Source organism: Mobula birostris, chromosome 7 (assembly GCF_030028105.1).
Source record: "Mobula birostris isolate sMobBir1 chromosome 7, sMobBir1.hap1, whole genome shotgun sequence".
NCBI classification, from domain to species: Eukaryota; Metazoa; Chordata; class Chondrichthyes; order Myliobatiformes; family Myliobatidae; genus Mobula; species Mobula birostris.
The window spans coordinates 141,246,734-141,261,616 of NC_092376.1; the positions used below are offsets into that span (position 1 = coordinate 141,246,734).

General features: G+C 41.1%; 1 protein-coding gene across 2 annotated transcripts; it reads right to left on the reverse strand.

Moving 5' to 3' along the window:
- Positions 1–756: 756 nt before the first annotated feature.
- On the reverse strand, positions 757–5,534 carry LOC140200462 (proheparin-binding EGF-like growth factor). 2 transcript variants are annotated; one of them, XM_072263807.1, is made up of 6 exons: positions 5,195–5,534; positions 4,654–4,830; positions 4,255–4,441; positions 3,343–3,498; positions 3,002–3,088; positions 757–1,219 (listed from the first exon to the last, which is right to left on the reverse strand). In XM_072263807.1, exons 1-5 carry the CDS (start codon positions 5,235–5,237, stop codon positions 3,013–3,015), a joined length of 639 nt encoding a protein of 212 aa, XP_072119908.1. In that variant the 5' UTR covers positions 5,238–5,534; the 3' UTR covers positions 757–1,219; positions 3,002–3,012. The 2 variants fall into 2 exon arrangements, with proteins under 2 accessions (XP_072119908.1, XP_072119907.1); XM_072263806.1 differs by having other exon boundaries at positions 4,654–4,848.
- Positions 5,535–14,883: the final 9,349 nt, after the last annotated feature.

Consider the following 14,883-nt stretch of genomic DNA (forward strand, 5'->3'; position numbering starts at 1 on the left):
TGTGTGTTGCAGCACAGTCGTGGGTCAGCAGAGTGAACAGCAGTGGACTGAGCACACAGCCCTGGGGGTCCCCCATGCTCAGTGTGATGGTGTTGGAGATGCTGCTTCCAATCTGAGACATAAGAGACTACAGATACTGGAATCTGGAGCAACATAGAATCCGCTGATGGAACACAGCGGATGGAAGCAGCATTCTGTGGGAGTAAGGAATTGTCAACATTTTGAGTGGAAACCCAGCCTCAGTGCTTCACTCTGAAATATCAACAACTCTCTTTTCTCCAACTGATGTTGCTCAATCCCCTAAGTGCCTCTGGCAGATTTTGTGTTGCTTAATATCTTCTGAATTGCATGAATAATTATGTATTGAATGGTACATTTATCAACTGAGCCACGGAAAATCAGACTGACCTAATCAGTGGTGCAAAGATAGGAAGAGAATGATATTAATATCATTATTTATTTGAAAAATAACTCAAAGCCAAAGTTTTGTGTATACTATTTCAATAGCTAATTCTATTATAGAACCCGGAACACTACAGCACAATACATACCCTCTGGCCAATGATGTTGTGCTGACATTTAACCTACTCGAAGATCAATCTAGCCCATCCCTCCTGCGTAGTCCTCCATTTTCCTATCATCCGTGTGCCTAAGAGCTTAGTTATAACAAACTAATTGCTTTTGTTCTATGTAATTGTATTTCATAGGCCTATTCTAATGATTTTTTGTCTTTTAAGTAAATTAAGTGAGTCAGACTTGTATATATAAAAAAAAACACAAATTTATTTTACACCAGCAATTCATATTGAGCTGTTCATTTACTGTTAGGAAAGGCATTTTGCTTCAGAAACTCTTAAATATTTCTTACCAACACATATACAGATATTAAACAGGCAGCAGCATAAAATCACATGCTTTAAATAATAAGTTGCAAATAGCCTAAATAAGTTAAAATATAAAATACTAAAATAAATATGTACTGACAATTTAATAACCAGATATAAATAAATTGTTTTAAATATTAACAGTATCTTCAAAAAATGCAAAAGGTTGGTACATCTGTAATTTACAGTCTCCCAGCTGCTGGGGAATACATATGCATCCAATGGATGCAGTCACTCTACTCATTCAATACATGAACAAATTGACTGTTTACATCACTCCATTTCTTTCGTGTTTTCTTCCATCTATGAGGTAGATTTTTAAAGGCATTTTGTACCTGTAATTAAGAATTACACGTTAAAGTGGTCAATCCAAAACAGCAATGTCTTGTAACTTAATTTGACTCATTTATGTACTGGCTGACATTTTTTTGTTACTGTCATTCAAGGGTGTAGCCACTAAAATAGTTTAGTCCACCCACCCACACTAGCATGAATCCTACCCTGATGCAATAACTCTTTTTGAAACATGAAGTCCCTATGCAGCTATGAAATGTGATTAATAGCATGATATATTTTATCAATTGATTATTACCCAAACTAGAATGGATCAATATGCAGTAGATCTCGTCACATTTTCAGGTTTGATATAACTAAACCTCCATCACTTGCTGTATGTGATTTAAAAATACTGGAGAGTCACTATAAAAGCAATTTAGATTCATAGATTCTTACTCTAATCAGTGATCCCTCCCATCTGTCCAACAATCTCTTTGACACCCCAACCCCCACCATCAGGCAGGATTAGTACAAGAACTGTTACGATGAGAAACAGCTTCTTCCCACGGGCCGTAAGACTACTGAACTTCCTGCCAAAATGTATGAATCTCATTATATGGTTTCATCATGTATGAAGCACCAGTAGCATTATACTGTTAAGTTTTTAACTTGTATCATACATGCACCTCATTATTTATTAATTTAAGTAATTTATATTACTTTATGTGTTTGAGTTATATCTACTATGTTGTGCACTTTGCTCCAGAGAAACATTGTTTCATTTGGCAGTATACACATACACAGTTCAATGACAATAAACTGAACTTGAACTTGAAATTAAAACTAAATAAGACACTGAAACATTATGGAATTAAATAAAGCATATTTACAGAAACTGAACATTTAATTAAAAAGATAGGAGCCAAATTTCAGTGCAAGTCCAAACAAACTGAAGTTATTTTGCATTAGAAAACAAGTTCAGTATTTTTTCAAAATCAGGAAGTACAACTCAGGAATCCAGTGTGATATTGCAATTATTGGGTAGCAGTTTCCCAAATGTATAGCTATTTATAAAAGGGAAGCAAAGTTTGATAAATAATATTTTAGATAAGTGAGTCAGAAACACCATGAGAGTCATATAATTCACAATGCTAATTCTCACTGACTGAGAAAATGGTGAATGCTGAACATGATATGTAATTTTTCTCTACACATAAATTAAGCTGCTCTGAACAAGTGCCTTCAAAAGACTCATTGTGTCATGTGTCCATTCTCACTTAAAAAATTTTCATCACGCTCCTTTCTCCACTTTTAAAACTAGCTGCTAAAAGTTTTCTCACTCTGAGTGCTAGTTTCAAAGAGTCTGGGTGGTAATAATCATATTTCATTGTTGCATAGAAATTTAATCTCTTTAAATAAAAGGAGAAAGATAGGGGTCATGTTAGTGTGGGTGAGGTTACTGATTTTTTTTGTTCCATTGTAAGACATTGGGGCAAGAAATAGTTTCTGTATTGTGTACACTAAACATGAGGTAGTAATATGCCAGTTCTGATGTGAATCAAATATTAGAAACAGGGTTCAAGACATTTATCTCACATTAAGAGCAGAGAGTAGAGGTGAATTTATATCCATTGGGCTCTTCTTGGATCTTCCATACAATAATGTTAGAAGCGCATGTTAAAGTGGGTAATGGGCAGGATGCCAAACAGTATTTTTGATTAAGTTCTTTGGCACAATATCCTGAGACCACAGCACTGTGCATGAAATATACTTGTGTGAGTTTTTAAACTTTATTTTCTATGATTAACATAACATTTCAATGGAATTCATAAATATCTTACCATTTTTAAAATTAATGAGTGTTATTATTTCCAAGTTTAATCTTTTCTTCATTTTTTACATCATAGCTGGCAACTCGTCTGTGATATCTATCAAGAAACAAACTGAAAGTTTACAATACATCAACTTTAGCATATTAAAAAGTTTGCTAGTTCACACATTCAACATCAGATGGAAAATTCATTTTAACAGCTACTGTTGAGTATTAGTAAGATTTTAATGCATATTTTTTCAATTGATCAAATAACTTAATTTCAGGGATTTTTGCTTTCTTAGTTACAGATTTTAAAGTTCATTTTAGGATGTTACAAAATTAAAGTCCACCTCTATACAGATAACTCACCCTAGAACCAGAAGAACAAGGATTACTGTCAGACTAAGAGATGAAAGGACCACTGCTACAATAGCCAGAGTAGTTGTGTTGTCATTTGGATCTTTTGGATGTTCCACAGCTAAAATGAAAGTACCACACCTTATCCCTTCATATCCTGAGAAACACCTGTAGAGAAATCCAGAGGTTTTACTTTATCAAAATCGAAATTAAATACCCAAAAATGGTGCTGCTGTTAATATTATAACTATGACTTAGGTTTTCTTTCCACAACAAAAATAAAGTACCTCGTGTAAAACATAAAGCTGCTTAAATCCAATGCAAGTAAAGTGGGAAACACTAATTAAATTTCTGACATTTATCCTGTACAGTGCAGTAAATTCATTACGGTAAAATGCATGAATTAATGTATTGTGTACTTTTCTGACACAATGGGGAAAATACTCAGATTTATTCGTATTTTTTCTAGATCGGGTGAAATACGTATGCGGCTGCATTTCACTTTACACATAATAAAATATATGTTTTCATCTCGATATTTCTGGAGTTTGATTTCAAAAGGTGCAAAATTAATTCGTAGCTTTTTCCTGGGTTTAGAAATTAAACACCAAATTTTCAGAAATTTGCACAATGTTTGTGTGTGGATTTCCGATAAGGATACGACTCTTTTAGCATCAATAACAGCAATAATAAATACAAGCAAACTGCGGTTGTTTAAATTTCAAGTAGTTATCCGTTTCCTCGTTTGCTTGGAAACTGTGAAGATATCCGCTTTGTCTAGACATGCTCCAGCACAGGTTATAAAATTAGCAAGGTAGTCGCTGTAGATTTTGCCTGATAAATCTGTACCTTCTATGCTTTGAATACAGGTAATCAACATTTTATTTACAGGTTGAATATTCTATTCAGTGTAAAAGTAAATACCTGCATGCTACCTCCTTAATGTGCCGTAAGTACTGGCATTCCCCATGGATGCAGAAATCCTTGTACTTTCTGTAGCATGGATTTTTTTTACCCTTTCTCTTGCCACGTTTGTTTTTTCTTTCACGTTTCCCTTTGCGCTTCCCCTCATCGGTCACTGTCGAATTTTCCGCAGATTTATAAAAGGCCGCTAGTTTAAAATAAACAAACATTAGTGTCCACATAATTTTACTAAAAAAAGATGCACACGGCTCGTGTTTCCTGGAGCTTTTAATAGGAGACTTCGCGAAGATACCCTTCCCCCAACAACACATGGACGCGCATTGTTCAGGTTTAAGAGGAACTCTGCCACCAAAGGAAAACTTCACCGTAATTTCGTTAAAGATGTTTGGTTAAATGTACCTTGCGAGTTTTCGAAAACTCGGTCAGCTGGTGGGCGCTCCACTGTCTGTGTAGTCGGTTCCTGCTCAAGCACCCCTCCTAGGATGGTCAGAATATCCTTCTCTTCCCTCCTGCGGCTCCGAGTGACTTCACTTTCATAGCCATCGATCGCCGCTCCCACCGCAGGATTGCAGGAAACTGCGCGAAAACAATGCCCTTGAAATTTAAGCAATAATGGGAACTCTTTTAAGATTTAAAAAAAAGCTTTATCATAAACAGGTTGCGGGGAAAGCGCACATGGAAAAGAGAAAGAGTGGAGTGGCAACTCCGCTTGGTGTAACGTGAAGCAATAAATGCTCAGAAAGTGAAGAAGCCAATGAATACATTTACTCCAGTGACCTGCTATTCAAAATAAGCAGACGGTTTTTCATGTGGTAAGATGTCCTTTCTACCCACTGCCACATCAGGATAGAATTTCAAACAATACCACTGGTCTTGCCCTGTTTCATCTTTCAGCTCTGGAAACCGGCAGTGGGTTTCGATGTAAAAAAAAGTCACTTACCTGCGGCGAGAACAAGGAGCGTCGCTGCGAACCAAATCCTCATGCTGCGCTGCGAGAACGTTAATAAAAAGTGACAAACTGTTCCTTTCCTTCGAAGTTGTGCACTTCTAAAGCAACAAATGCCGCCCGCTTTGTTTTGATCGCGTTGTCCTCAGAAGTTGCCGAAAGAAGTCCCACTCCCGAATAACCAGTTTGGTTCTGGCACCTTAATTTTAAATAAATATGTGACGGCAGTAAGGGGCCGGGGCAAATCCAGACAAGAGATTTGTTAAATGTCTCGAGTACTATTCATATTCCTTGCAGGCTGGCGGCGAGTTAAGAATAACTACAGTCAGCGACCTCTAGTTATATATACAGCCAACCGAACATGGATGACGCCCAGCTGACGTGCCACTTGAGAGCGCAGGACAGTTAAGCTTTGTTAGACCTGGCAGTGGATGACCGGCTTGCGACCACTCTCTCTGCGCAGCAAACCCTTACACTGTAAAAATTATTTGAATAAAAGCTACTTGGCACTACGAAACCAAATCAAACTGAACAAATATTGCAATCAAAAGCACTATTTTTGCTAAATCATAAATACTGGCAGTTTCGTAGCCAGTTGTTATTCAACCAAGTTATACGAATAACACCAGACTTGGTGTTGCCCACTGCTACCGAGTGGGTGTACTGTGTGCACTGAGCTCAGACTTATAGTTGGGGACAGGCCATGTGTTGATCCTGTGCACAGCAAAGTTTAACTAGGGTTTTCCTGTGCGTTTCTGTGGTACCTGGCATAAACCTGCTACAGTTTATCCAAGATTATTTTGTTAATTATAGTTCTGTTGTTTGTTTATTTAGATACAGCATATCCTCCAATTTACTGTGAGAATTTGGAAAAGAAATACTGGGCAGAAGGTTTCTGAAGTCCACTCCACAGCTGTCCAAAAAGTTTCAATTAACCCATCTGCCAAGGCCAATTTTGGACAAGAATTTTACTTCTCTGGGACAATGTCTGTTGAAGAAAAGGTTTCTTTCTCCACTCTTAAAGGCTCAAACTACCTCTAAGATTGTTCTATGGAAGCACAATTTTGGCCACATCATTTTCTGGTGTTATTGACGGCACCCCACCTCTCCCCATCTCCCCCAGAGATTGAGCCTTCCCTGTCGCCTCCTGTCATATTCTTTCTTCCTCAGCTCTCTACCTCCTCCACCTATCAGCTCCCTGGTTCTCACATCATACCACTCCCACACCTTCTACATTCCCCCTCACTTGGTTTCACCTATCACCTGCCAGCTTTTACTCCTCCCTCTCCTCCTTTGGTTTCTGCCCCTTCCGTTCCAGTCCTGATGAAAGATCTCACCCAAAACATCAAATGTTTATTCCTCTCCACTAATGCTGCCTGACTTCTTGGTTCTTCCAGCTTTGTGTGTGTGTTGCTCAGGTTTTCCAACACCTGCAGAATCTCGAGTCCAGGAGCCTCCTCTTCTCTCTTGGCTGTAGAATTCCGAAGGTTCAGCATCCTCTAGATGAGGAAGTTTCTTCTCATTTAGGCCCGGAATGTTCCTTCTATTTTGACTCTGTGGACCCTAGTCTGGACACCCAGTTTGGGGAAATATCAGATCTACACTTACATGGCCAAGCCCCGAAAGAATTTTGCATAGCTCTTTCCCCTAACTAGCAATGGTGGCACAGTAGTGTAGTGGTTAGCACAATGCCTTACAGTGCCAGAGACCCGGGTTTAATTCCTGCCACCGCCCGTAGGGAGTTTATACGTTCTCCCCATTACTGTGTGGGTTTTCTCTGGGTGCTCCAGTTTCCTCCCACAGTCTAAAGACCTACTGGTTGGTAGGTTAATTGGTCATTGTGAATTGCCCTGTGATTAGGCGACGATTAGGCCAGAAGGGTCTACTCCATTCTGCATCACAATAAATAAATAAATAACTCTGGGCAACATAGGCCATGTTTACTTAATCTTGCTTCATGGGTGATTCCGTTCTTCCCAGGAATCATCATATGAACCTTCACCTCACTCCTACTACCAACCTACCACCCTCTACTGTGCCTATTGTCTTGTTTATTATTTATTGTAATGCCTGCACTGTTCTGTTTACTTTATGCATTCCTGGGTAGGTCTGTAGTCTAGTGTAGTTTTGTGCTGTTTTATGTAGTTTAGTGTAGTTTTTGTATTGTTTCACGTAGCACAATGGTCCTGAAAAACGTTGTCTCATTTTTACTGTGTACTGTACCAGCAGTTATGGTTGAAATGACAATAAAAAGTGACTTGACTTCCAATGCACGTATATCCAGGGGCAGACTCACCAGGAACATATAATTGCAGCAAGATATCTTATTCTTGTGCAATAAGATACAACATCATATTTCCTTTCTCATTGCCTGCTGTAACAGCTTGTTCCCTTTACCACCACCACCCCCCCCCCCCATTCCGGAAGTTTGAATAGAGGAAGAGAATAATTTGGAGAGAAATCAGGATGATAAATTTCAGCATGACTGAGGGAAGTCTGAACTGAGGGGAATATTCAGATAGTTGTAGAAAAAAGCATAGGCACCATTATGCGTGTGTGCTGTCAGAGTATGTCTTCTGTGTGTTTTGCTGTGTGTGTGTGTCCTGAGTATTTCCATCTGAGCCCAGCCTCCAGTCAGTTTGGACCTCCTCGCCTGTGGATCAACCTCACGCCATAAAGACAATATGGTACCTCGTGTATCAATCATCCTGCCTTAATAGAATTCTCACACAAGCACATTTTACACAATTCAGAAGTCCTCAGTATCAACTGTATTTACATTTGTCATTTTAAACACAATTAAATCCCTGACAGACCTTTCCTAAAATGGAGTCTAGAGGGGTAGGAGTGGGTTGGGGATGGAACAGCACATGACTGGGTGAAGTTTAGCAAGGGAATTGTGGAGAGCCATTTCCTCACAACCTCCCTCTCAAAATACCATTCTGTCCACCACTTCCTTCAAAAGGAAAGAAAATACAAAAAGTCAGAGGAAAATAGAGAAAGATAGGTAGGAGTCCTAACCTTCCTGAAATGACAGGGAGTTTCCTGGAATAGACTTTTTCTCCCATTGAGGAGCAGTGATTTAGATTTATCAGTCTAATGCATCTCCCATCTTCCAGCTGTCGCTCCACAACACCATTGACTGCAGTTGGAGAAGTACCTGGATAGGCGGTATAGGTCTGCAGAAGGTAGTAACTGCACTAACTTGAGGCTATACCTACTTGGCAACATCCCTATCGATCTATCAATGGCAGATACACTTGTCCACAATTACCTTAGTAGATGTACCCACCTCATGTGGAAGCAAAGACCTGTCTTCACACCGACGACACCCTGTATTATGTTATGCTGGCAGTTGAAAGTTCCACATCACAAAATGACATGAGACCAGCAGCAGCAGCACGAATGTACACTCAAAGGCCACTTTATTAGATACATCAGTTCATCAATGCAGATATCCAATCAGCCAATCATGTAGCAGCAACTCAACGCATAAAAGCATGTAGACATGGTCAAGAGACTCTATTGTTCAGACCAAACATCAGAATGGGGTGGAAATGTGACCTAGGCAACTTTGACCATAGAGTGATTGTCAGTGCCAGATGGAGTGGCTTGAGGATCTCAGAAACTGCTGACGTCCTGGGATTTTCACGTACAACAGTCTCAAAAGTTTATGGAGAATTGTGCAAAAAAACAAAAAAAAATCTACTGAGCAACGGTTCTATAGGCAAGCACGTCTCTTTAATGAGAAAAATCAGAGAAGAATGGCCAGACTGGTTCAAGCTAACAGAAAGGTGACAGTAACTCAAATTACAACATTACAACAGTGGTGTACAGAAGAACAACACATCGAATCTGGAAGTGGATGGGCTATAGCAGCGGAAGATACCTAAAAAAGTGGCTACCAAGTGCACGAATGACATTATAGTCTTTGGTCTAGTATTAGCATGCTGGATGTTACCATTGACCAGAAATACAACTTGTCATTAATTGTGGTAGACAATATGGGGCAGCATGGTAGTGTGATGGTTAGCATATGCCTTCAACGACCCATGTTCAATTCCACTGCTGTCAGTACGGAGTTTGCAAGTTCTCCCCATGAGCACATTGGTTTTCTCTGGACGTTCAGGTTTATTCCACATTCCAAAGGCATATGGGTTAGCAGGTTACTTGGTCTCATGGGCATAATTGGGCAGTCGAGACCCATTGGGCTGGATAGGCCTGTTACTGTGCTGTATCTCTAAATAAAAAAAATAAAAACAATTAAACAGTTAATGAGAGAAGGAAATTTAAGTACATCACCATCTTCAGGACACACTCGTGGGTGATGTAGCTGCAAGAGCAGGTCAGAAGCTCAGTATCCTGCTTTGATGGATTTACTTCCTGAAATCCTCAGGACCTACAAGGGTCAAATGAGGAATATGAGGGAATGTTTCCTCCATATCTGGAGGCATGCACCTGTAACAGCACTTAAAAAAAATCACACCATCCAGGACAAAGCAGTCAACTTGATCCACCACCCTAAATATTCATTTTCTCCACCACCTCTGTGCACTACCTACAAGACATACTGCACTTATGCTGCTAGCCAACTCTGACCTTTGAATCCTGTGACCTCTACCGAGATGGTCAAGGACAACAAACACGTAGGAACACTATCAACTGCATGCTCCCCTCCAAGTTCCACATCTTACCTTCTTGACTCAGAAGTATATCACTGTGCTTTCGTCATAACAAGCTGTTCAAAATTGCAGCTCATTTCCGCTTTCATAAGGGCAGTAAGGATGGGGATTAGCCTTACAGTGACAATCATATCCTGTGCAGTGAATTTTTAAAAAGGGCCATGTATTCAGGACATCACATGAGTAAACTTACAGGAATCCCTCAAATAAGAGCTAGCAACCTTATTGGTATAAGAAGCAGAAAAAAAATTATGAGTAAAGAAGCAATGAAGGACAGAAAGAGACGAAGAGATACAAAGAACAAGAGACATCCACAACAGTTATAAGTCTACATTGTTTTTTAATGACATGGTGATTGACATTTTATAGTTAAAATATGTAATTAATAATTATATAATATTCAATCACCCATGGCGTTGAAGACATCATGTACTTTTCCTGTAATATTCTAGACAAATACCTAAAACCAAAGCTGCCCATTTGCAATCTGATCTTGTTCTAGGGTTTGATATGCTTTATAATGCATACTTAGATTCAGTAACATTTTGAATCATATAATATGACGCAGCTTTCCTTACAGTGCCGTGTCAAGGAAATTGCACTTCAAATGAGGTAATCAGGATGAGGCTTTTCATTCCAGGACGAAGGAGATGTCCTTTTTTAAAGAAAGGGGCTTCCCTTCCTCTGCTCTCAAACACATCTCTCTCATTTCACGCACATCTGCTCTCACCCCATCCTCCCATTAGGAATAGAGTTCCCCTTGTCCTCACCTACCACCCCACCAGCCTCCGGGTCCAACATATTATTCTCCGTAACTTCCACCACCTCCAACGGGATCCTACCACTAAGCACATTTCCCCCCCCCCCTGCTTTCGGCAGGGATCACTCCCTACGCGACCCCCTTGTCCATTTGTCCCCCCCTCCATCCCTTCCCACCAATCTCCCTCCCGGCACTTATCCTTGTAAGCGGAACAAGTGCTACGCATGCCCTTACACTTCCTCCCTCCCCACCATTCAGGGCCCCAGACAGTCCTTCCAGGTGAAGTGTCACTTCACCTGTGAGTTGGCTGGGGTGATATACTGCGTCCCGTGCTCCCCATGTGGCCTTCTATATATTGGCGAGACCCAACGCAGGCTGGGAGACCATTTCGCTGGATACCTACTCTCTGTCCACCAGAGAAAGCAGAATCTCCCAGTGGCCACACATTTTAATTCCCTGTCCCATTCCCATTCTGATATGTCTATCCACGGCCTCCTCTACTGTAAAGATGAAGCCACACTCAGGTTGGAGGAACAACACCTTATATTCTGTCTGGGTAGCCTCCAACCTGATGGCATGAACATTGACTTCTCTAACTTCCGTTAATGCCCCACCTCCCCTTCATACCCCATCTGTTATTTATTTATCCTTTATTATTATATATATTTTTTTCTCTCTCCTTTTTCTCCCTCTGTCCCTCTCACTATACTCCTTGCCCATCCTCTGGGCTTCCCCCTCCCCCTTCCTTTCTCCCTAGGCCTCCTGTCCGTCCCATGAACCTCTCATATCCCTTTTGCCAATCAACTGTCCAGCTGTTGGCTCCATCCCTCCCCCTCCTGTCTTCTCCTATCATTTCGGATCTCCCCCTCCCCCTACCCCTCCCCCTCTCACTTTCAAATCTCTTACTAGCTGTTCCTTCAGTTAGTCCTGACAAAGGGTCTCGGCCCAAAACGTCGACTGTACCTCTTCCTATAGATACTGCCTGGCCTGCTGCAGTCACCAGCAATTTTTATGTGTGTTGCTAGTCATTACTCTATTTGGAGTTACTCCGTGTCACCCAGGAATTCAGCTGAGCAGTTCTCAGTTTGAATCATGTTCACTTATTTGAAGTGACGTCAACATCAGATGCAGGTCAAGTGAAGCCATTTCTCATACAATGTGGTTTTATGAGCATAGCCAGTGCAATTAGTCCACAGTAACCGTGCTTACTTATTCGCTGGGGAAATCAGACTGGGATTCCATTAAATTGAACATATTCAGTTCCCAGCTCACCACCTTCCTCACTATGGTGATAAATCCCTGACCACTAATCTCAAGTCTAAATCCCAGATTGCCCCAGACCTTAACTCCTGAACATCCAGCCACCTTTAGTATGACTTCCGAACCTTCAATTGCCCCAAGTCAAGCTGCTTCCTGATAGCCTGATTTCCTAATGACTTCAGTCCGTGGAGATCCCAGTCACCTCAGTTACCCGACCCAATTGCTGCAGTTGCCTGAATCTTCACCCCAATGCCCCGATGCTTACATTACTCCAACCCTACCATCCCCAGTGGCCCCAGTATCCCTGATTGCCAGACTTTCAGCAAGTGACGGTGGTCATGATAGTCTGCCACTGTGATATACATCTCAGAGGCTCTGGATTGCAAACATTATTGATCAGACCTGGGCCTCAAATTGCTGACCATCAGCTCCAGGTCCCAACCATCAGCCCAGATGGAACCTCCCCAACAAAGGACACCAATGCTCTGATACCCAAACCCTACTCTCTCCAATTGACTGATTCTCTCTGCTTCTTACATCCAGATTTGACTTCTGATGCAGTTTTCCTGCATGAAGTGAAGCACATAAATGACAAAGTCAAATGCTGGCTCAGGATTGCAGGAGACTGGTACTTGAGGTTTTACTAAGTTTTGCAACAGTGTGTGCAGGAACAAAATAGCCCTGAGTGTACTGGACAAAGATGATTAAAATGTGCCATAATTTCTGGACCCACACCTTCAATCCATGTATAGTGTCACAAGAAGTAGATGGGCAGTTGTGGGAAGTTCTAATTTTCCGCAGTTTAAATAGCAAAATAAATATGGTACAACATGTTAAAGGCTTCAGTATTTACTTTTTGCTGTACAGAATCTAATCACCCTTCAGTTCCACTGGAACAAAATTACCTTTCTCCCTTTTGGATGGGAGATAGGTACAACAGAACAGAAAAAGAAACAGAGCTGAAGTTTTAGGTCAAAGACCTTTCTTCCGTACTGTTTTGGTGAAGAGTCTGAAATGTTAACTCTATTTCTCTTTCCACAGATGCTTACTGACCTGCTGACTATACCATTATTTTCTATTTTAATTTCAGGTTTTCGGTCTGTGTCTTTTAATTTAACGTCTTGAGTATCCTTGAGCAGAAAATCCACTTTGACACTTCAGAGTAATACTGAGATCTGGTTGCACATCTAAGGTGTCATTTTTGGATTGAAAGATTAAACCTGGGCTTTCAGGCAGATATAAGAAAACCCCTTGTCAATATTTCACAAGTTTTTCCTGGTGTCCTGGACTCCATGCATTGCTCAACCAGTATCGATGATAACAACAACCTGGCCATTGCCTCTCTCTGTTCTGTGGGAGCATGCTGTGTGCAAATTAACTGGCGTTTCCCTCGGAGAGGTCACTTATTGGAGTCGCTGCCCTTGGAGGAGATGCTGATTCAAGTTGCTGCCCTCAGAGGTGCCACTGATTCAAGTTGCCGCCGTCGAAGGGGCAGCTGGTTCGAGTCACTGTCGTCAGAGGAGCTGCTGGTTCGAGTCACTGTCGTCAGAGGGGTTGCTGGTTCACGTCACTGCCATTGGAGGGGATGCTGGTTCAAGTCACTGTCGTCAGAGGAGCTGCTGGTTCGAGTCAGTGTCGTCAGAGGTGCTGCTGGTTCAAGTCACTGTCGTCAGAGGTGCTGCTGGTTCAAGTCACTGCCATTGGAGGGGCTGCTGGATTCCAATGCTCTCAGAGATGTTATTGAAATTCTGGGATTTATGGATTGGACTGTAGTTCAAATTAACTGTAGTTCATATTGGCCTCTTTCAGTTCTTGCCCATTCTTTCTTGTTGCCGATTGGTGGCCCAGGTGTTTGGGGTTTGATGTTTTTATTGCTGTTTCTCCATGTGGGTGATCTGCCAGTTTTGTGCGAGGAAGGGGTTGGGGGGGGTGGTTTGGGGCTTGCGAGTTTTTGCTTCCACTTTTTTGTGGGTGGAGGGAGCTGATGTCTTTCTTTCAAATTCTATGGTTTTCTGTATTTTATGGCTATCTGGAGAAGGTAAATCTTGAGATCTATTCCGCATACATACCTTGATAATAAAATGAACCTTTGAACTTTATCTGGATTAAACAGTGGCAACACTACAGAAGTACTAAATCAGCTGATAAACACGATGGAAAATCCTGAGGTCATGGAAAACACTGCATTATTGAAAGTCTTTGTTTAACTGCAAAAGTAAGCCTTATTCCATACACTTTAATGGTAATAGAAGTGTGAACTTGTTTCCAATTCCTTGTGTAAAGCATGAGCACAGGTTCGGCACTGAGACCTGAGAAGTTTAGCTTTGGTGGAAGGAGACAGAGGGTGGAAGTTCAGAGTTATATCACAGATTGTAGGCTCTTGACCAGTGATGTGCCGCTTGGAATTGGTATTGGGGCCTTTGTTGCTTCTCATATATGTATATTTATGATTTGGATGAGAACATAGGTGACATGAGAAATAAATTGGTGGTGTGGTGGAGTGAAGAAGGTTGTCTAAAGATGAAGTGGATCAATTGGGAAAGTCGATCGTGGAATGACAGGTGGAGTTTAACTCACACAACTTCAAAGTGATGCCTTTTGGGAAGTTAAACCAGGCATGACATACACAGTGAATGAAGGGACCACGAAGAATGTGGCTGTACAGAGAGGACTAGGGGTATGACTTCTGTGAAAGTGGAAACACAGGAAAACAAGGTGCTGAAAAAGGCATGGGGTATGTTTGCCTTCATCAGATGAGGCATCGAGCACAAGATGAGAAGAAAAGTATTTAAAGAAGACTTGAGAAGCAAATGTTTCACACTGAAGGTGGTGGGTATATGAATGAGCTGACAGAGGAAGTGGTATAAGCAGGCACAATTATGTTTAAAAGACACTTCCTTCCTCAGCATCTGTGTGGCCTTCTGAGCGAAATAAAACTACTGCTCAAAATAAAATGTTTAGAAGTAAACTCACACCCATGA